The sequence below is a fragment of the Phalacrocorax aristotelis genome, chromosome 11 (assembly GCF_949628215.1).
Source record: "Phalacrocorax aristotelis chromosome 11, bGulAri2.1, whole genome shotgun sequence".
In the NCBI taxonomy this organism is placed as follows: Eukaryota; Metazoa; Chordata; class Aves; order Suliformes; family Phalacrocoracidae; genus Phalacrocorax; species Phalacrocorax aristotelis.
Window position 1 is genome coordinate 3,356,743 of NC_134286.1, and position 13,648 is coordinate 3,370,390.

At 39.0% G+C, this 13,648-nt stretch overlaps 1 protein-coding gene across 2 annotated transcripts in view; it reads left to right on the plus strand.

Annotated features, from left to right (window-relative positions):
- Positions 1–13,648, plus strand: part of LOC142063197 (connector enhancer of kinase suppressor of ras 2-like) — a 214,048-nt gene that overhangs the window by 86,427 nt on the left and 113,973 nt on the right. For both annotated transcript variants that reach the window (XM_075106632.1, XM_075106631.1), the window contains exons 3-4: positions 11,154–11,356; positions 12,654–12,741. In XM_075106632.1, coding sequence (XP_074962733.1) covers positions 11,154–11,356; positions 12,654–12,741 — 291 coding nt within the window. The remainder of the gene's footprint in view (positions 1–11,153; positions 11,357–12,653; positions 12,742–13,648) is intronic.

Consider the following 13,648-nt stretch of genomic DNA (forward strand, 5'->3'; position numbering starts at 1 on the left):
AGTTATTTATTAAATAGAAATATATATATGAGATATGTAGTCAAGGTACAGGTATTTAGGCTATTTAAAAACAGAAAAATATCAAGTGCTTGTTGAATGACTAATCTAAAACCATGAAAAATATAAAAAAGGTTTTAGAAATTAAAAACCAAATAAACTTTCTTCAAGGGGTAGAGAAAATAAAAGGAAGAAAACAGAAAAAAATGGGGGGGGAATTATATTAAGGTATTCCTTGAACGTGGCCGGCAGACTCGGAGTGGCATGATCTTTAAAAATATATTTGTGTATCAGAACAGGAACCTCCTGTATGTTGAAAGTCTCTCTAACCAGTGACCCGAGTCATCTGGGACCAGATATTGTGGTTGAGGCATTTTTATTTGCATAAAAGTATGCTTTCTTTACACCTGACATTGTTACTGCAATAAGCAGTCTACAAAATTGAATAGCAGATTTCATGTTTTTACAGATCTTAACCAAAAATTACACCGATGAGGTTTCACAGTGTGCTAGATCATATTGAGTCACCACATAGTTTGGCAAGATAGAATTTTAAAATGCATGTTAAGAAAATACACCCTTCTCACACCGATTAGCCTGACAGAGATACTTGTATATTCGATTTCTGTAGTGTTGTAGGACGTTTTTGAATGCCTGCACTGTTTGTAATGAATTCATTTTCTCATACCTTTTTGTGTTTTAGATACTTGTACCATAGCAATACAGTCTCTTTCTCCGTAGATAGATAAGTATATGTACCTGAACAGAAATGTTGCGATGTTCCAGTTTGTTTAAGCTTGCCCAATTAGAGAGTATTTGGATATTACAGAATTCAAATCACGCTGACTTCATTAGGATTAAGCAGACCAAGAAGGCTTTACCCAGTTTGTTCAGAGATCTGTAGCAAGAGCTACAATGTAAAAGATACTTAAAAACTGTTTAGGTGGGAGAGAACAACAACGATCAATTCCTGATCATCCTAACTGTTTCATAACAGAGACTGGTCTACTGCGCAGATTTAGCCTAGCATAGAGTGGGTCAAGTCTTGGCATAATTAGTGACCCTTCTGAGATCCATGAACAACAAACTGCACACCATGTCTGCGGTCCTCATTTTGTCATCCTTTTTCCACAGCCATTTCAAGGCCCAGTCTAGCCATATATTTTTCATGTCATCAGAGGAGGTATCTGCAGCCCTGTAACTTCATGTTCTGCTTTTCTCTAACTCAGTTCCTCTCACCAGTCATTTGACACTCTTAGCACTTAAAGATAATTTTAACTATTTAAATACCATATTCTGGAAAAAAAAATGTTTCAGAGGCTGGTATTATAGTGTTTTTAAGCCTGATTTTTCAAGGAAAGACTGTCATGTTCTAATTCTTATCTGAAATCAGAAACACATGGCTTTTTCAATAAAATTACTTATCAAGGCACCTTAATTATGCTTGATATCGCTTATACGTATCAATTACAATGGAAATGCTAAAGCTTCTTCTGGTAGTTAAAAATACAATGCAAATGTTAAGTTTTTGAATAAGGTTAAAATATTTAATCTTAGCATTATCTACTTAATGTATCTATTTACAAGATAATAGGAAGGTATATGAAGTGCTTAGAAGCACTGTGACAAGTTCCAAATTATAGACTCGAGAGACAAGAAAGAATTGTGACACAATTTGCTCTGAAAGGTAGGATAATTATAATGGAAGGGAGCACAAGGGGGAGGGAAGCTATGCATAGAAAAGAATTGAGGTGTTTCAGATAATATACTCTAATTTGTATTATGATGTTGCATATTTGCATACTATTACCATAGTTATTAATAAAGTCCATATTTTTATTTTTATGAAATATTGTGTTCTTGAACATGAACTAGGTTATACTACTGCAGTTTTACTGTCATAATAAACCAATAGGCAAATGTTATTAAAGATAGTGAAAAGGATTGTTTTTATTATATAGTGTTGCCAATTTACTGATTTAGAATGAGAAGAGCATTTAAAGAAAAGGCTGAAGAAAGTTTGGACAGTGTTTTACTTCAACTGCAGTCCTCAGCCACTAAGATGGAATGTGTTTTCTTTATGTTTATAGTTTGCAAAATGGCAGGGTCTAGCATTTTATCTATTTTTAAAATATAAAAATTATTCTATATTTTAGTTTAAATAACACATATCCAGGTGTGCCCTCTATTTTTTCCTTTCCTTAACGCAGAGCAAAGCAAATTTATTTAGTAAGCTAGGCTTCTTTTGTAATTTGGGAAATTGATCCTGAGTAATATCAAAATAGGTATAATTTATTAATATATTTTAGTGTGCAGTACAGCATCTCCTTGCTATAAAGTAACAGGAGCGGCCATTATAGTAGTAATTCCACTAGACTTTAACTACAGACAGATAAGTTAAACTGTGCAGAAGTTGGGGTTTGTGATAAGACATTCTGAGAATTAGGTCATGTTGGGTTCAATTGCTTCTTAATCCGATGCCTCACTCCTTTGCTCACAGAGCATGTGATTATGATCATTACCCAATTAAATGACTACTTTGCAGTGACAAGTCTGACACTGTGTAACGACATCTGACACAGTTTCCTTAATAAAACTTATACTGTTTCTTTCATTTATTTTGTTTAACTTTTCATTAAGTGCTGTCATATAACTTGCATTTTACTGTAATTGTCCCATTTTTACCGTTCAGGAAATGTGTTCTGTTTTAGGTTCCCGTCCCTAGGCCTGAACTTGTGTACTGATTCCTATGGCCACTCATGGATTTTCTTAGCTGGTTTTAGGTGGAGGACATTTTTAGGCATCCTCTTAGCTTAAGATTGGAGAGAGGTGGATTTGATGGACAGAGCAGTAAGTGGTTAAGGAGCTGGCTGGATGGCCACATCCAAAGAGTTACAGCCAGTGGCTTAATGTCCAAATGGACAGTAGCAAGTGGTGTCCTTCAAGGGTCTGTACTGGACCAACGCTGTTTAGCAATGACATAGACATGAGGATTGAGTGCACCCTCAGCCGGTCTGCAGATGCCACCAAGCTGAACATTGCAGCTGATCTGTTGCAAGGAAGGGATGTCATCCAGGGGGACCTTGACAGGCTTAAGAAGTGGGCCCATGTGAACCTTACAAAGTTCAGCTAGGCTGAGCACAAGATCCTGCACTTGGGTCAGTAATGGCCAATATCAGCATAGACTGGGTGATAAATTGGCTGAGAGCAGCCCGGTGGAGAAAGAGCTGTAGATACTGGTGGATGAAAAATTGGGCATGAGATGGTAATGTGTGCTTGCAGCCCAGAAAGCCAGTCATATCCTGGACTGCATAAAAGCAGTGTGGCCAGCAGATCTAGGGAGTTGATTCTCCCCCTCTACTCCACACCCATGAGACCCCCCAGAGCACTGCATCCATCTCTGGGGCCCCCAGTATGAGTAAGACATGGGTTCCTGGGCTGGAACACCTCTTTTATGGAGAAAGGCTGAGATGCTTTAGCCTGGGAAAGAAAAGCCTCCGAGAGACCTTACTGCAACATTTCAATACTTAAAGGGTGCTTATAAGAAAGGTGAAGAGTTTTTACCTGCGCTTGTAGTGACAGGACAAGGGGTAATGGTTTTAAACTGGAAGAAAGGAGAGTTAGATTAGACATAAGGAGAGCATGTTGTACGATGAGGGTGGTGAGGCACTGGAACAGGTTGCCCAGAGAAGCTGTGAATGCCCCATCATTGGAAGTGTTCAAGGCCAGGTTGGATGGGGCTCTGAGCAACCTGGTCTAGTGAAAGATGTCCCTGCCCACGGTGGGGGGGTTGGACTGGATGATCTTTAGAAGGTTCCTCCCAACCCAAACCATTCTGTGGTTCTTAACCACATATCTCTAAGATCTCAGCTCTGAGCCTTCAGACACTGGGAGTCTGCAGACAGCCACAGGCAATGAAGCACTACGCTCTCCCCGGGACCAGATATACAACATATTTAGTACGGTGACGGGTCAATAAAAAAGACCCCAGTGTGCCGCAGGCGCTAGCTATGCCACAGGTGTAACTGTCAGCAGATTGTAAGTCCAATAGTATTTTCTTCCAATCTGCACACTGCTCCAGCAGGACTTTAATGCTACCAAATATAATACGCGAATTACAAGGTTTAATTTATTCTCTCTGCTCAATTTACGTCACCTCAGTCCACACAGAATACTGATCTAGATTATCTTCTAGCACTTTATCTGCAATCTGATAAATACTTAGTGGGTCATATTCTGTGGAACCAAGGCTTAATACATACTTTTAATTTAATTTAAATGTTATAGTAAAACATGTTTACTTAATAAGATAATTTCAAAAGAAGGACCTTTGTCATTTACGTGAAAGATTTATTTCACCTTGAAATCTCTCTTCATACGAAGGATATTTAGCATGTAAATTCTTTTTAAAGAGGAAAAAATGACGTCTGACAAATACTATTTTGATAACTTCAGTTTTAAGTTGTATCATAAAAATGTCACCATAAAATTTTAAAAGATCTACCTGATAAAGTCAAAGAAATGTTTATAGAGTGAAGTGTTTTAGAATTAGGTTTTGACTGTGTTTTCTGTTAGCCTTTTAAATTTAAAGATGTACCTTGAGAAAGGAAATTTTTTTTAAAAAAAAAGTTTTGATGGTTTTCATTCTATTTAAGCATCAGAACTATTTACGCTAAAATCAATGTATGATTATTTTGAATTTTTACCTTTATTAAACAAGCTGTGTTTGTTTGGTTTTATTCGTTAAGTGCTAAATGACTATCTGCTCTCACAAACACTGTAATTTTCATTGCGAAGATAGGGCCTTTGCAGGAGCAGCATACGCAGCCATGCAGACAGCAGGGAGTTGTTGGATTCCATCTGGCACGTCATGTTTTCCCAGAGGAGATTCCAAAAGCCCAGAGCTGCTTTGGGGAATTCTCTTTCCCAGTCATCTCAGGGCCCCATGCTGCAACCATGCCTCAGGGAGGCAGGTGGGAAGAGGTCTCCTCATGCCGTATCGATGGCACGTGAGCGTGTGTCCATGGGGAGCAGGAGGGCTGGCGGGGCGAGCAGGCAGCCCGGGGGGGACTAGACCTGCTTTCCCAGCTGAGGAGGGGCAGACCGTCCCCCCCGAGCTGCGTCAGATGTCGTAAGTCCACAATTACTTTAAGTCAATTTACATGTACTCTGAGCATGTGTTGAAAACCAGTCTGAAGTGGGGAAGATGTGCCTGAAGATTAAGCTTTTAAGTTAATTTTCTAATCCTCCTCACTAATCAATGGTGCTGAGACTTGGGAAGAGAGCATGGCAGCATCCCTCTGCAGTGGTTCACAAATACATCAGCTTAAAGCAACTGGGAAGCTGAGCCCTGAGGAGTGGAGGAGTCCAGGTGTGCTGCCCTCAGGGTGGGTTGGGAGGGGGAGCAGCCGGCTCTGCTAAGCACGTTTGTGTGCCGGGGCAGGGTGGCACCCCCAGGGGCAAAGGCATGTCGACTGTGTGGGCTTGTCAGCGGCCCTGAGCTGATCTCTGATACAGACACGTGCAGCTATGGCTACCACAGTTGGACTGGACTGATAAGTTGTGGGGGGTTCTTTAAGCTTATGCTTGAAACACAAAAATGGGAGTGTAGCAATATTCAGGTTGTGGTACTTTATACGTCTTAACATAGTGAATTTCATGTAAGATGCTTAAATTTCAGTCAGGGTTGTTTCCTTTAATCTCCCCAGTCAGGGTTGTTTCCTTTAATCTCCCCAGTCAGATCTACTGCTCCACACTTTTATCTCTCTGAACCCTACAGTTCAGTAGAAATCATAATATTCTTGAAATATCACCTGCAGAAAAGGCTGTATATGCGTCCATGTGTTTATACATATTCACACATATATTTATACATATATCACACCAACTACTTACATGAATGACAACATCAAGAAAAGCTACCATAATTAAAAATAAATTTGTTTTTAAGGTAAGTTAAAGTCATTACTTATGCAATATAAACTATTTAGCTAAAATTATGTCCTCTGTCAAATAAATTTTGATGTGCATACATGTTTTTTTACCTCTGTATGTCACATTAGAGCAAAATAATTTATATTAGTAACTTTAAGGACATACCGCTGGGGTTTTTTTCCACAGAAGAAATAAACTCTTCTTATATTGCAGGTACTTCTTGCTCTTCTTTTGATCTTCAGGTGTTAGCGTTTACAAAAAATAAATCAGCACTTCTTTTTCCCACTGTACTTGCTATTTTTATCTTAATATTTGCTACAATAATTTGGCCTATTTTATCTCAGTAGCTAAATTTTTCATAGATAGTTTTATTTGCATAAAATACTAATTTATGATGTTGTTACATACCTGCAATGAGATACGAAAACAGCCTAAGCCATAGCTGAAGGCTTTTTTTCATTCCACTGCTTAGAATATGTAAAAAACACGTGTTAGTGTCAGATGGATAAAAACATACTCGGTTTTCCCGCTGTCTTTTAAAAATGGAACTTCATACCAGAATGTATGTTCAAAACAAGCAGAGTTTTTAGCTGGAATTGTGACACTCATGCATAGTGGGAGGGTTCATAGTCACAGTGTATTTAGCTATTGCTGCGTTTTGGATTTATGACATAAAAAGGAAGAATTATCCGCTTGGATGCAGATTTCCTATTTTTCAGTTTCCAGTGTGTATTTTTAACTATATGAAATACTCAAGCACGTATATCTTACATTGTATCTTCCACTCTGTACTGGTAAAAACAACAGTCTTTTTCAGGTTGTTCAAAAAAACCCTGGTATTCTCTTCTGTCTTCTGAATTCTGTCAGCCTGACAACAGCCACCTGTGTTTTCTGTACTTCAAAAAAACCGATGGACCGCAGAAGCCCTGGAGGCGATCTGTCCTGTCTCCTCCCTCTCGCCACCCTGCAATAACCATAATCACTGGGAACATTGAAACTGGTGCCTCAAACTGAACAGAGGGGAGCTGGGCGGATGGCAAGGAGTTCTCACTGGTAGTTTGAAAATTGAAGAATTAGAGAATGAAATTGCTAAAATGGAAAAACATTTTATAGCCAGCAAGCGGACTTGTCCTTAAACCTAAGTCAGTTGTACATCTTGCTAACAAGTGTCACTTTAGGCACAGCTTCATCTTGGCATTATTGCTAACGATATTCTTCTATAATAAGCTTGTCTGGATCTGATCTCACATTTGCATTTAATTTCTACCTCTTGAAATCCTTCTTCCTGTCACTGAATAGGACGTCAGGAACTGCTGAGCTCCAACCTAAAATATGCTACCGAGTCAGTCTGTCACTGAACGTGTCAGATAATCTTTGTGCAACTCTTTTGTGTGAAGGTGATAAAGCTATCATATATCATACTCAGTGGATATACAGAATTTCTTACTGTGTGAACAGTGCTTTTCTGTGAAGAGGCTTAAGTAAACATTTAACAGACCTACCCGTCGCATCTTCCTGCGTTCACGATTTGCTGTTACTTTGGCCCTTTCTTCCACCAGTTACCCTTTCTGCAATATACCTGCCAGGCCTGTTTTACTGAAATTCCCACTAAGCAGATCCAAATTCTGTGATAATATGACAGATCGTATGGCTGCGTAGTTCTTCTAGACAGACAGCATTTGGGGTTGCTTTAATAGTCGGTATTTGTTCTCTAAACCTATATATCCATTTCTATGATTATGCAACAGCCTTAAGCATCATGAAACAAAATCAGGGAATGGAGCAAACCTTGCTGGTATTTTTTCCCTTACTCTTGGTATGAAAAAGAATCCTGTCTATGCTAATGGCACCCTCTTGTCCCTTTTAGAGCTTTTTTTCTTTTTTTTTCCCCCCACTTTCTTTCTAAACCAGAAATTATATCTAGGATTTACTGTGCAAAAAAGAAATCACCTGCCAGGAGATAGAATTTTACAGGCTCAGGAGTACCATTTCTATGGCATGTCTCACAATAACAGCACATATTTAACACAGTGAGAGTGGAAGAGATGGCTGTGAAAACTGAAGCCTGATATGGTAGCTGTGACAATGATTTAGTCTGGCAGGTTTGAGACTGTCTCAGTTAGCATCATGCAGATGAGATGCCTACAGGAATTAGAAGAGGTTCGGATACTTGCAGTGTCATGCATACAGAACAAGGCTACCCACCTACCCACTCATCATCAGAAATTGCATCTCTTCTGTCTGTGTTTTTAAGCACTTTCACTGAATCCTAATCAACGCAGTTCAAATTTGTGTGTCTCCCAGCTTCTTTGCTCTTTTCTCCTCTGGAACAATCTCTCTTACATCCCATCACCATGGTGCTGACTAGGGAAGCCTGAAAGGTTCCTTCATGAACCTTCTTGAAAGCAGCCTGTGAAGCTTCTTTCAAGAGTTTTCTAATGCGGGGCCTGTGGGGCTTCACAGCACCCGAGCTTCAGCCCAGCGAACAGCTTGCACAGGAGGCGGCAGCGGAGAGGGAAGCGTGTGCCGCTGACACGAGGGGAGCTGCAGTGCAGTGCAAGACGAGGTGCTTAGAGGTGCTACTTTCAAGAATTATTTGTAACCACTCCTTTTCCCAAATATAGTTGGTTATGGTTGTTTTATTTAAAAATGAAGATCTTGGATTTGAGGCAAGCTTAAATTTGGAGTGTTACAATGTCTCTGTTTTCTACAGACATATTGATTCACTGTCATTTCTGTAATATTTTATATTTTCCCCTTTATTGTGTCTTGCTAAGTCTTAGCTAACCCACTAACTTGCATCAGCCCTTTTACTGTGCTGAAAAACTGCAAAATTTCCTTTCATCTCCTGATTATCTCATGGACATATTTTACCTATGTTTTGCTATATTTTAAATTCTATATCAGTATTGATTGAGGTTGCCATCAGCATGTTAATAAAGTTTAAGAAGAAACAAAGAGCTTGGTCACTAGGTGGATTTCCTCAAACACATCTTCTGTTCAATTCTCTGTGTTTTCCAGTGACTTGAGAGGATTGTTCCAGTTGATTACACCACTAGTATCTAGTATAATTTCTTCAAAATTCAGGCATTTAGTCTGTGGTGAAAGTACTGGCTTTTATAGATTCACTGGTCAAACTGTTTCCTTTCCCGCCTGGCTTTTCTTGAAAGTAAACTGACAGCTTCCCAGAGCTTTTATGCAATAATGAATTATTGGGAGAAACATTTTCTGCTTGTTTCCACAGGGATAAGCAAGGTTGGACTTGGAAATAAACCAGATCCTGCTGGTTTTATCAACCTTGTAATTTGTTGTTGAGTGTGCAAAATCAAAGTCTGAGGGGAAACCAAGCACTGAGTAGCTGGTTGCTAGCTGGGAGAGGCATCTCAGTACATCCACTCACTCATCTTGGCACAAGTAGAAGTTGAGAGAAAAATAGAGCAGAGGAGGGCATTACTTCAGTGCTTTAATAAAAGAAAGATTAGCTACAAATATTGAACAGATGGAATATTAATATCAAATACAACCTGCTTTTTAACTTTAAACTTTTCCAAAATAGAATGACTTACGTTAGTGATGCTGTGGCTAACTGTACAGTATTTGTTCTGAAAAAAGATAGAGAATTGTTCTCATCTGTAGCTAAACCAACATAACTTTAATTTGTTCCAGTGTTCAGTCTAAAACTGGATGCTTCCAAACCTCATGGATTCTGATGTTTTAGGCACAATATGTATATAACAATGAAACTAATTCTGTCCCTAGCATCTAAAATTATTTATTAAATCTAAGTTCTTTGCAGTGAGCTACTAAGATAGCAAAGTGTTTCCATTCCTTGCAGGTTGCCCTCCAAGCTGGAGGCAGGGGGCTTGATTTATTTTTCAGAGTGCATTTTGAGAGGGGGAGTAGCTGGCAGAGAAGGCACGGTCCTAAGTACCAGCTGTAAGCGGTCCAAGCAACTTTACCAGGCATATGTTTGTATTTTGTTTGACTTCTATATAGTCCCATTTCACAAGCTTGTTATTAGTCAGTACATTCTGTAGTGTTTGTGGTTCTTTATTCTCTGTTTTGAGGAAGTAGTTTTGGCAGAAAAATTAACATGTGATATTCATGAACAGTCATCCTCTGTAACATATGCATAGTTGAAATTAGTAGCGGGTAACCAATTTATACTCTGAAAGTCGATTTTGTTTAAATGCTCATTAAATTCTTTCATATGCTACATCCTGTTGTGGCAGCAAGAAATCTGGGTTCGGTTCAGTCTGCTTGAGATTTTCTATGTGAATTTGAGTGAATTATTTAATGTATATGAGCTGAGATATCTTTGTGCTTGTTACCTGGGTCTGGGTATTGGCTTGATGATAAAAGGACAGAGACATGGATGCAGGAATGTGGGTAAAAGGAAAAGGGAGTTGTGTGTAGAAAACTTAGATTCAAACCACCAGAATTAGAACAATGGAAGAAAATCCATTAAGAACTGTTAAATATGAAGACACCGTCACTGGCTTGAAGCCCCTGAACCACTAACAGCTGTTACCACATGCCTGCTCTGTGCTCACATTCTTCCCTACGCAGTCATTGGGAGCAGGAATGCCATGTCTTTACTCTGACCTGATTTGACTGTTCCCATATTACATTACATAGGGGACAGCTGCTCACCAACAATAGCAGGGTACAGGAAGGAATTTTCCTGTAAAAGCCTATCACCACGGCCGTATAAAATTTTATAGCTTATTCACAGCGTAAGTGAAAGGGAAGTTCTGCTAAGGTGAAGTTGTTCCAAGTTAGTAAAGGGACCGACACAAATCTGGGTGAGATCTAGTGCAGCGGGACTGCAGAAGACCTGCCCTTAGCAGTAACAAATACACCAAGTAGTGGGTTAACTCCCAGCCATAGCCAGAAGGGGATAGCGGCCTGACTCATCACCACTTTTTGAAAATGGAAAGGACGTCGAGGCCCAGGATATGGGGGTTGGTTTTGCCTCCAGTGACTTAGCTGGACCAATGGGTTTGGGGGCTGTAGCATTTTGAGAGGCTGCCGTGCTAACAGGATGGCTGCGTCCTGTATGTTCTAAACAAAGTAGCCTGTTGCTTAGCCTTACACCAGGCATCCATAACCATCCTATCCTTTCAGCCAATACCATTCAGAATGCTTAACCTCACAGCTATGTTCATGTAGCAAAGGACACACTATTTCACTTAATTGTCTATCTTCTTCTTTCCCCTCAGAACTATGGTTTGGAGACCGAAAACCTGAGAACTCTGTCTCACAAGCTGAATGCCTCAGCCAAAAATCTCCAGAACTTTATAACGGGTAGGAGGAGGAGCGGCCATTATGATGGCAGGGCCTCCAGACGACTGCCAAATGATTTTCTTACCTCTGTAGTTGACCTGATTGGTGCTGCCAAGAACCTACTAGCCTGGCTGGACAGGTAATTTACTATTCCTTGATCCTTTATGCATGAGAATAATTCTTCGGGTTGTTTTGTGTTCGCTCAATCTTTTACTCTTGTACTTTTTTATTCTAATATGATAATATTAGAATATTGGAAGCAAAATATAGTACCCTTTTCTGTCAGGAGGGTGTTAAAGTTTTGTCTAGTTAATTTTTCAGATTCTTTTCAGTCTGATAGTATTTTGTGAGAAATTAATACTTTTGCACTGCTCCAAGTTGACACCTCACTGCCACAAGTGGTTACGTTGTTGGTAGTTTCAGAAGGAAGGGTAAGGACATAAAGGTTGTGGACCTTGAACTGGTCTTCAGCAATGAAAAAGACACAAAAAAAGCTGGAGTTGAGCAAATCAATTAAGAATATTCAAAATAAATTCTAGTACTTGCTTAGTCTGAAAATTAAATTTTCTTATTAGAGTTTTTATCAAGTGTCGGATTGATGTATTAAGTACAGCTGTGGTGTTGGTTAGTGATCAGCAATCAACCACTGGGTTTTTTTTATTTACGAACTGAGAATTTGATTAAAAGTATCTCTCTGAATAAATGTAGTTAAATTTTTGACTGTGAAAAGAGAGAAACCAAAACATAAAATAGCATCAGAGCATTTATGGCTTTTTCTCTTTCTTTGGAGTTATAGCAATGGATAGCTTTATCTTGAATCTGAGTGCTCTTGAGTGTATAAATGGCACCTTAAAAATCACAGTGAGAGTGAATCACCCTCCTTTACAGGATTTGTATAATCCTGGTGACATCTTCCTAACCTGATGCCAGCAGTCATATTCTCTCAGGCTATGACCTTGTCAGGTCTTATGAATTCAAATGGGGTCAGATTCAGCTAGATTTTGGAAAGCCTGAAGAAAATCCGAGTGTGCAGGAATCTGTTAGTGACTAAGTAAGCTTTAGTTTGTTCTCTGAATTGAGGTGCTAACTGCTGCTGAAGACTGATGTACTAGAAATGCTGTCTTTTTAATGAGCTGTACAAAGGAAATCTGGAATGCTTACAATTATATGGAAGCTCCTATTTCCACTTTCCACAAGAATGACAATTTCTGATGTTCTGGCCAAAGTCCAGTTTACATCCTTCCTGCGTACATTGTTTCTTGTTTCAAAGGTATATTTTATAGCGGTTGTGTCACTTGCTGCTGGAGATTGTCACAATTAGATGTTTCACATTTCTGTGGTGTAGAACTGGTCTCTATGTTACATATATCTGCTTATGCTGTAAAGATGAGTTATAATCCTTAATGCTGTATAAACCAATCCTTCCCTTGTCACAGGTCTCCATTTGTCAGTGTGACGGAATATTCACTACTGAAAAACAACATTGTTCAACTGTGCCTGGAACTAACAACCATTGTGCAACAGGTAGGCGTGGTTATCTTCTGCTCTGTGTCCCCTTCATACTGTTGCTTAAAAATTGCAATAGTAAAAATATTCCTGAGCTTTTACTTCACCAGAAAAATTGTTTTAGCGTTACCTCTCTGTTATTTGCATATTCTCTTTCTCTGGGAGTGATGGGAAGATTTTTGGACTTTGGTTATCCTCATATGCCTGGATAGATTGAAGGATGGCGTGAAGTTAAAAATCCACTTTGCTTTTGAGTAGATAATTTCATGTCAGGTTATGTACCACCACACAACTGTTAAACAAAAGAACAGAGCTACAGTGGGAAAAAGCTTAATTACTGCTAACAGTTTATTACAGATTAAAATATGAATGACCAAAGATTTTTCAGGGACAGATTCTTACAATACATACAAATATATCCAGAATCTGCACTGTGGTGTCTTCACTTAAAGGAGAGCCGGTTACATGACAGCTGTTTAGTGATTAACATGAACTATCCAAAACATTAAACAATCCAATTATGGAACAAATAAGGGTAGTAGTATTATCACCAATGACATTCATTAATTAATTTTAATATAGTACATTCCACAGATACATAAAACTAATTTATCTGGTCTGTAGTGCTGTGTAATATACAAATAATAACAGCCTCTGATAGTGCCTGCCCCTGAAGTAAGACAAGAGGTGACACACAGGTACAGAAAGACTGAGTGGAAATTAGTTTTAGAAATATTTACACTGAGCTTCTCTTGCGAGTGGATAAAAATATTGATGAGACAAAATAGTGTTACTGGAATATGTGGAGAGCTTGGAGAACAGGCAGGGCTGTCTTGGAATGAAGCAAAAGGGAAAGATGAAAGTGTTGTGGGAGGGAAGGCAAAGCTTTGCTAAAGCTGTGGTTTTGTAAGCACCTTAAACTGGC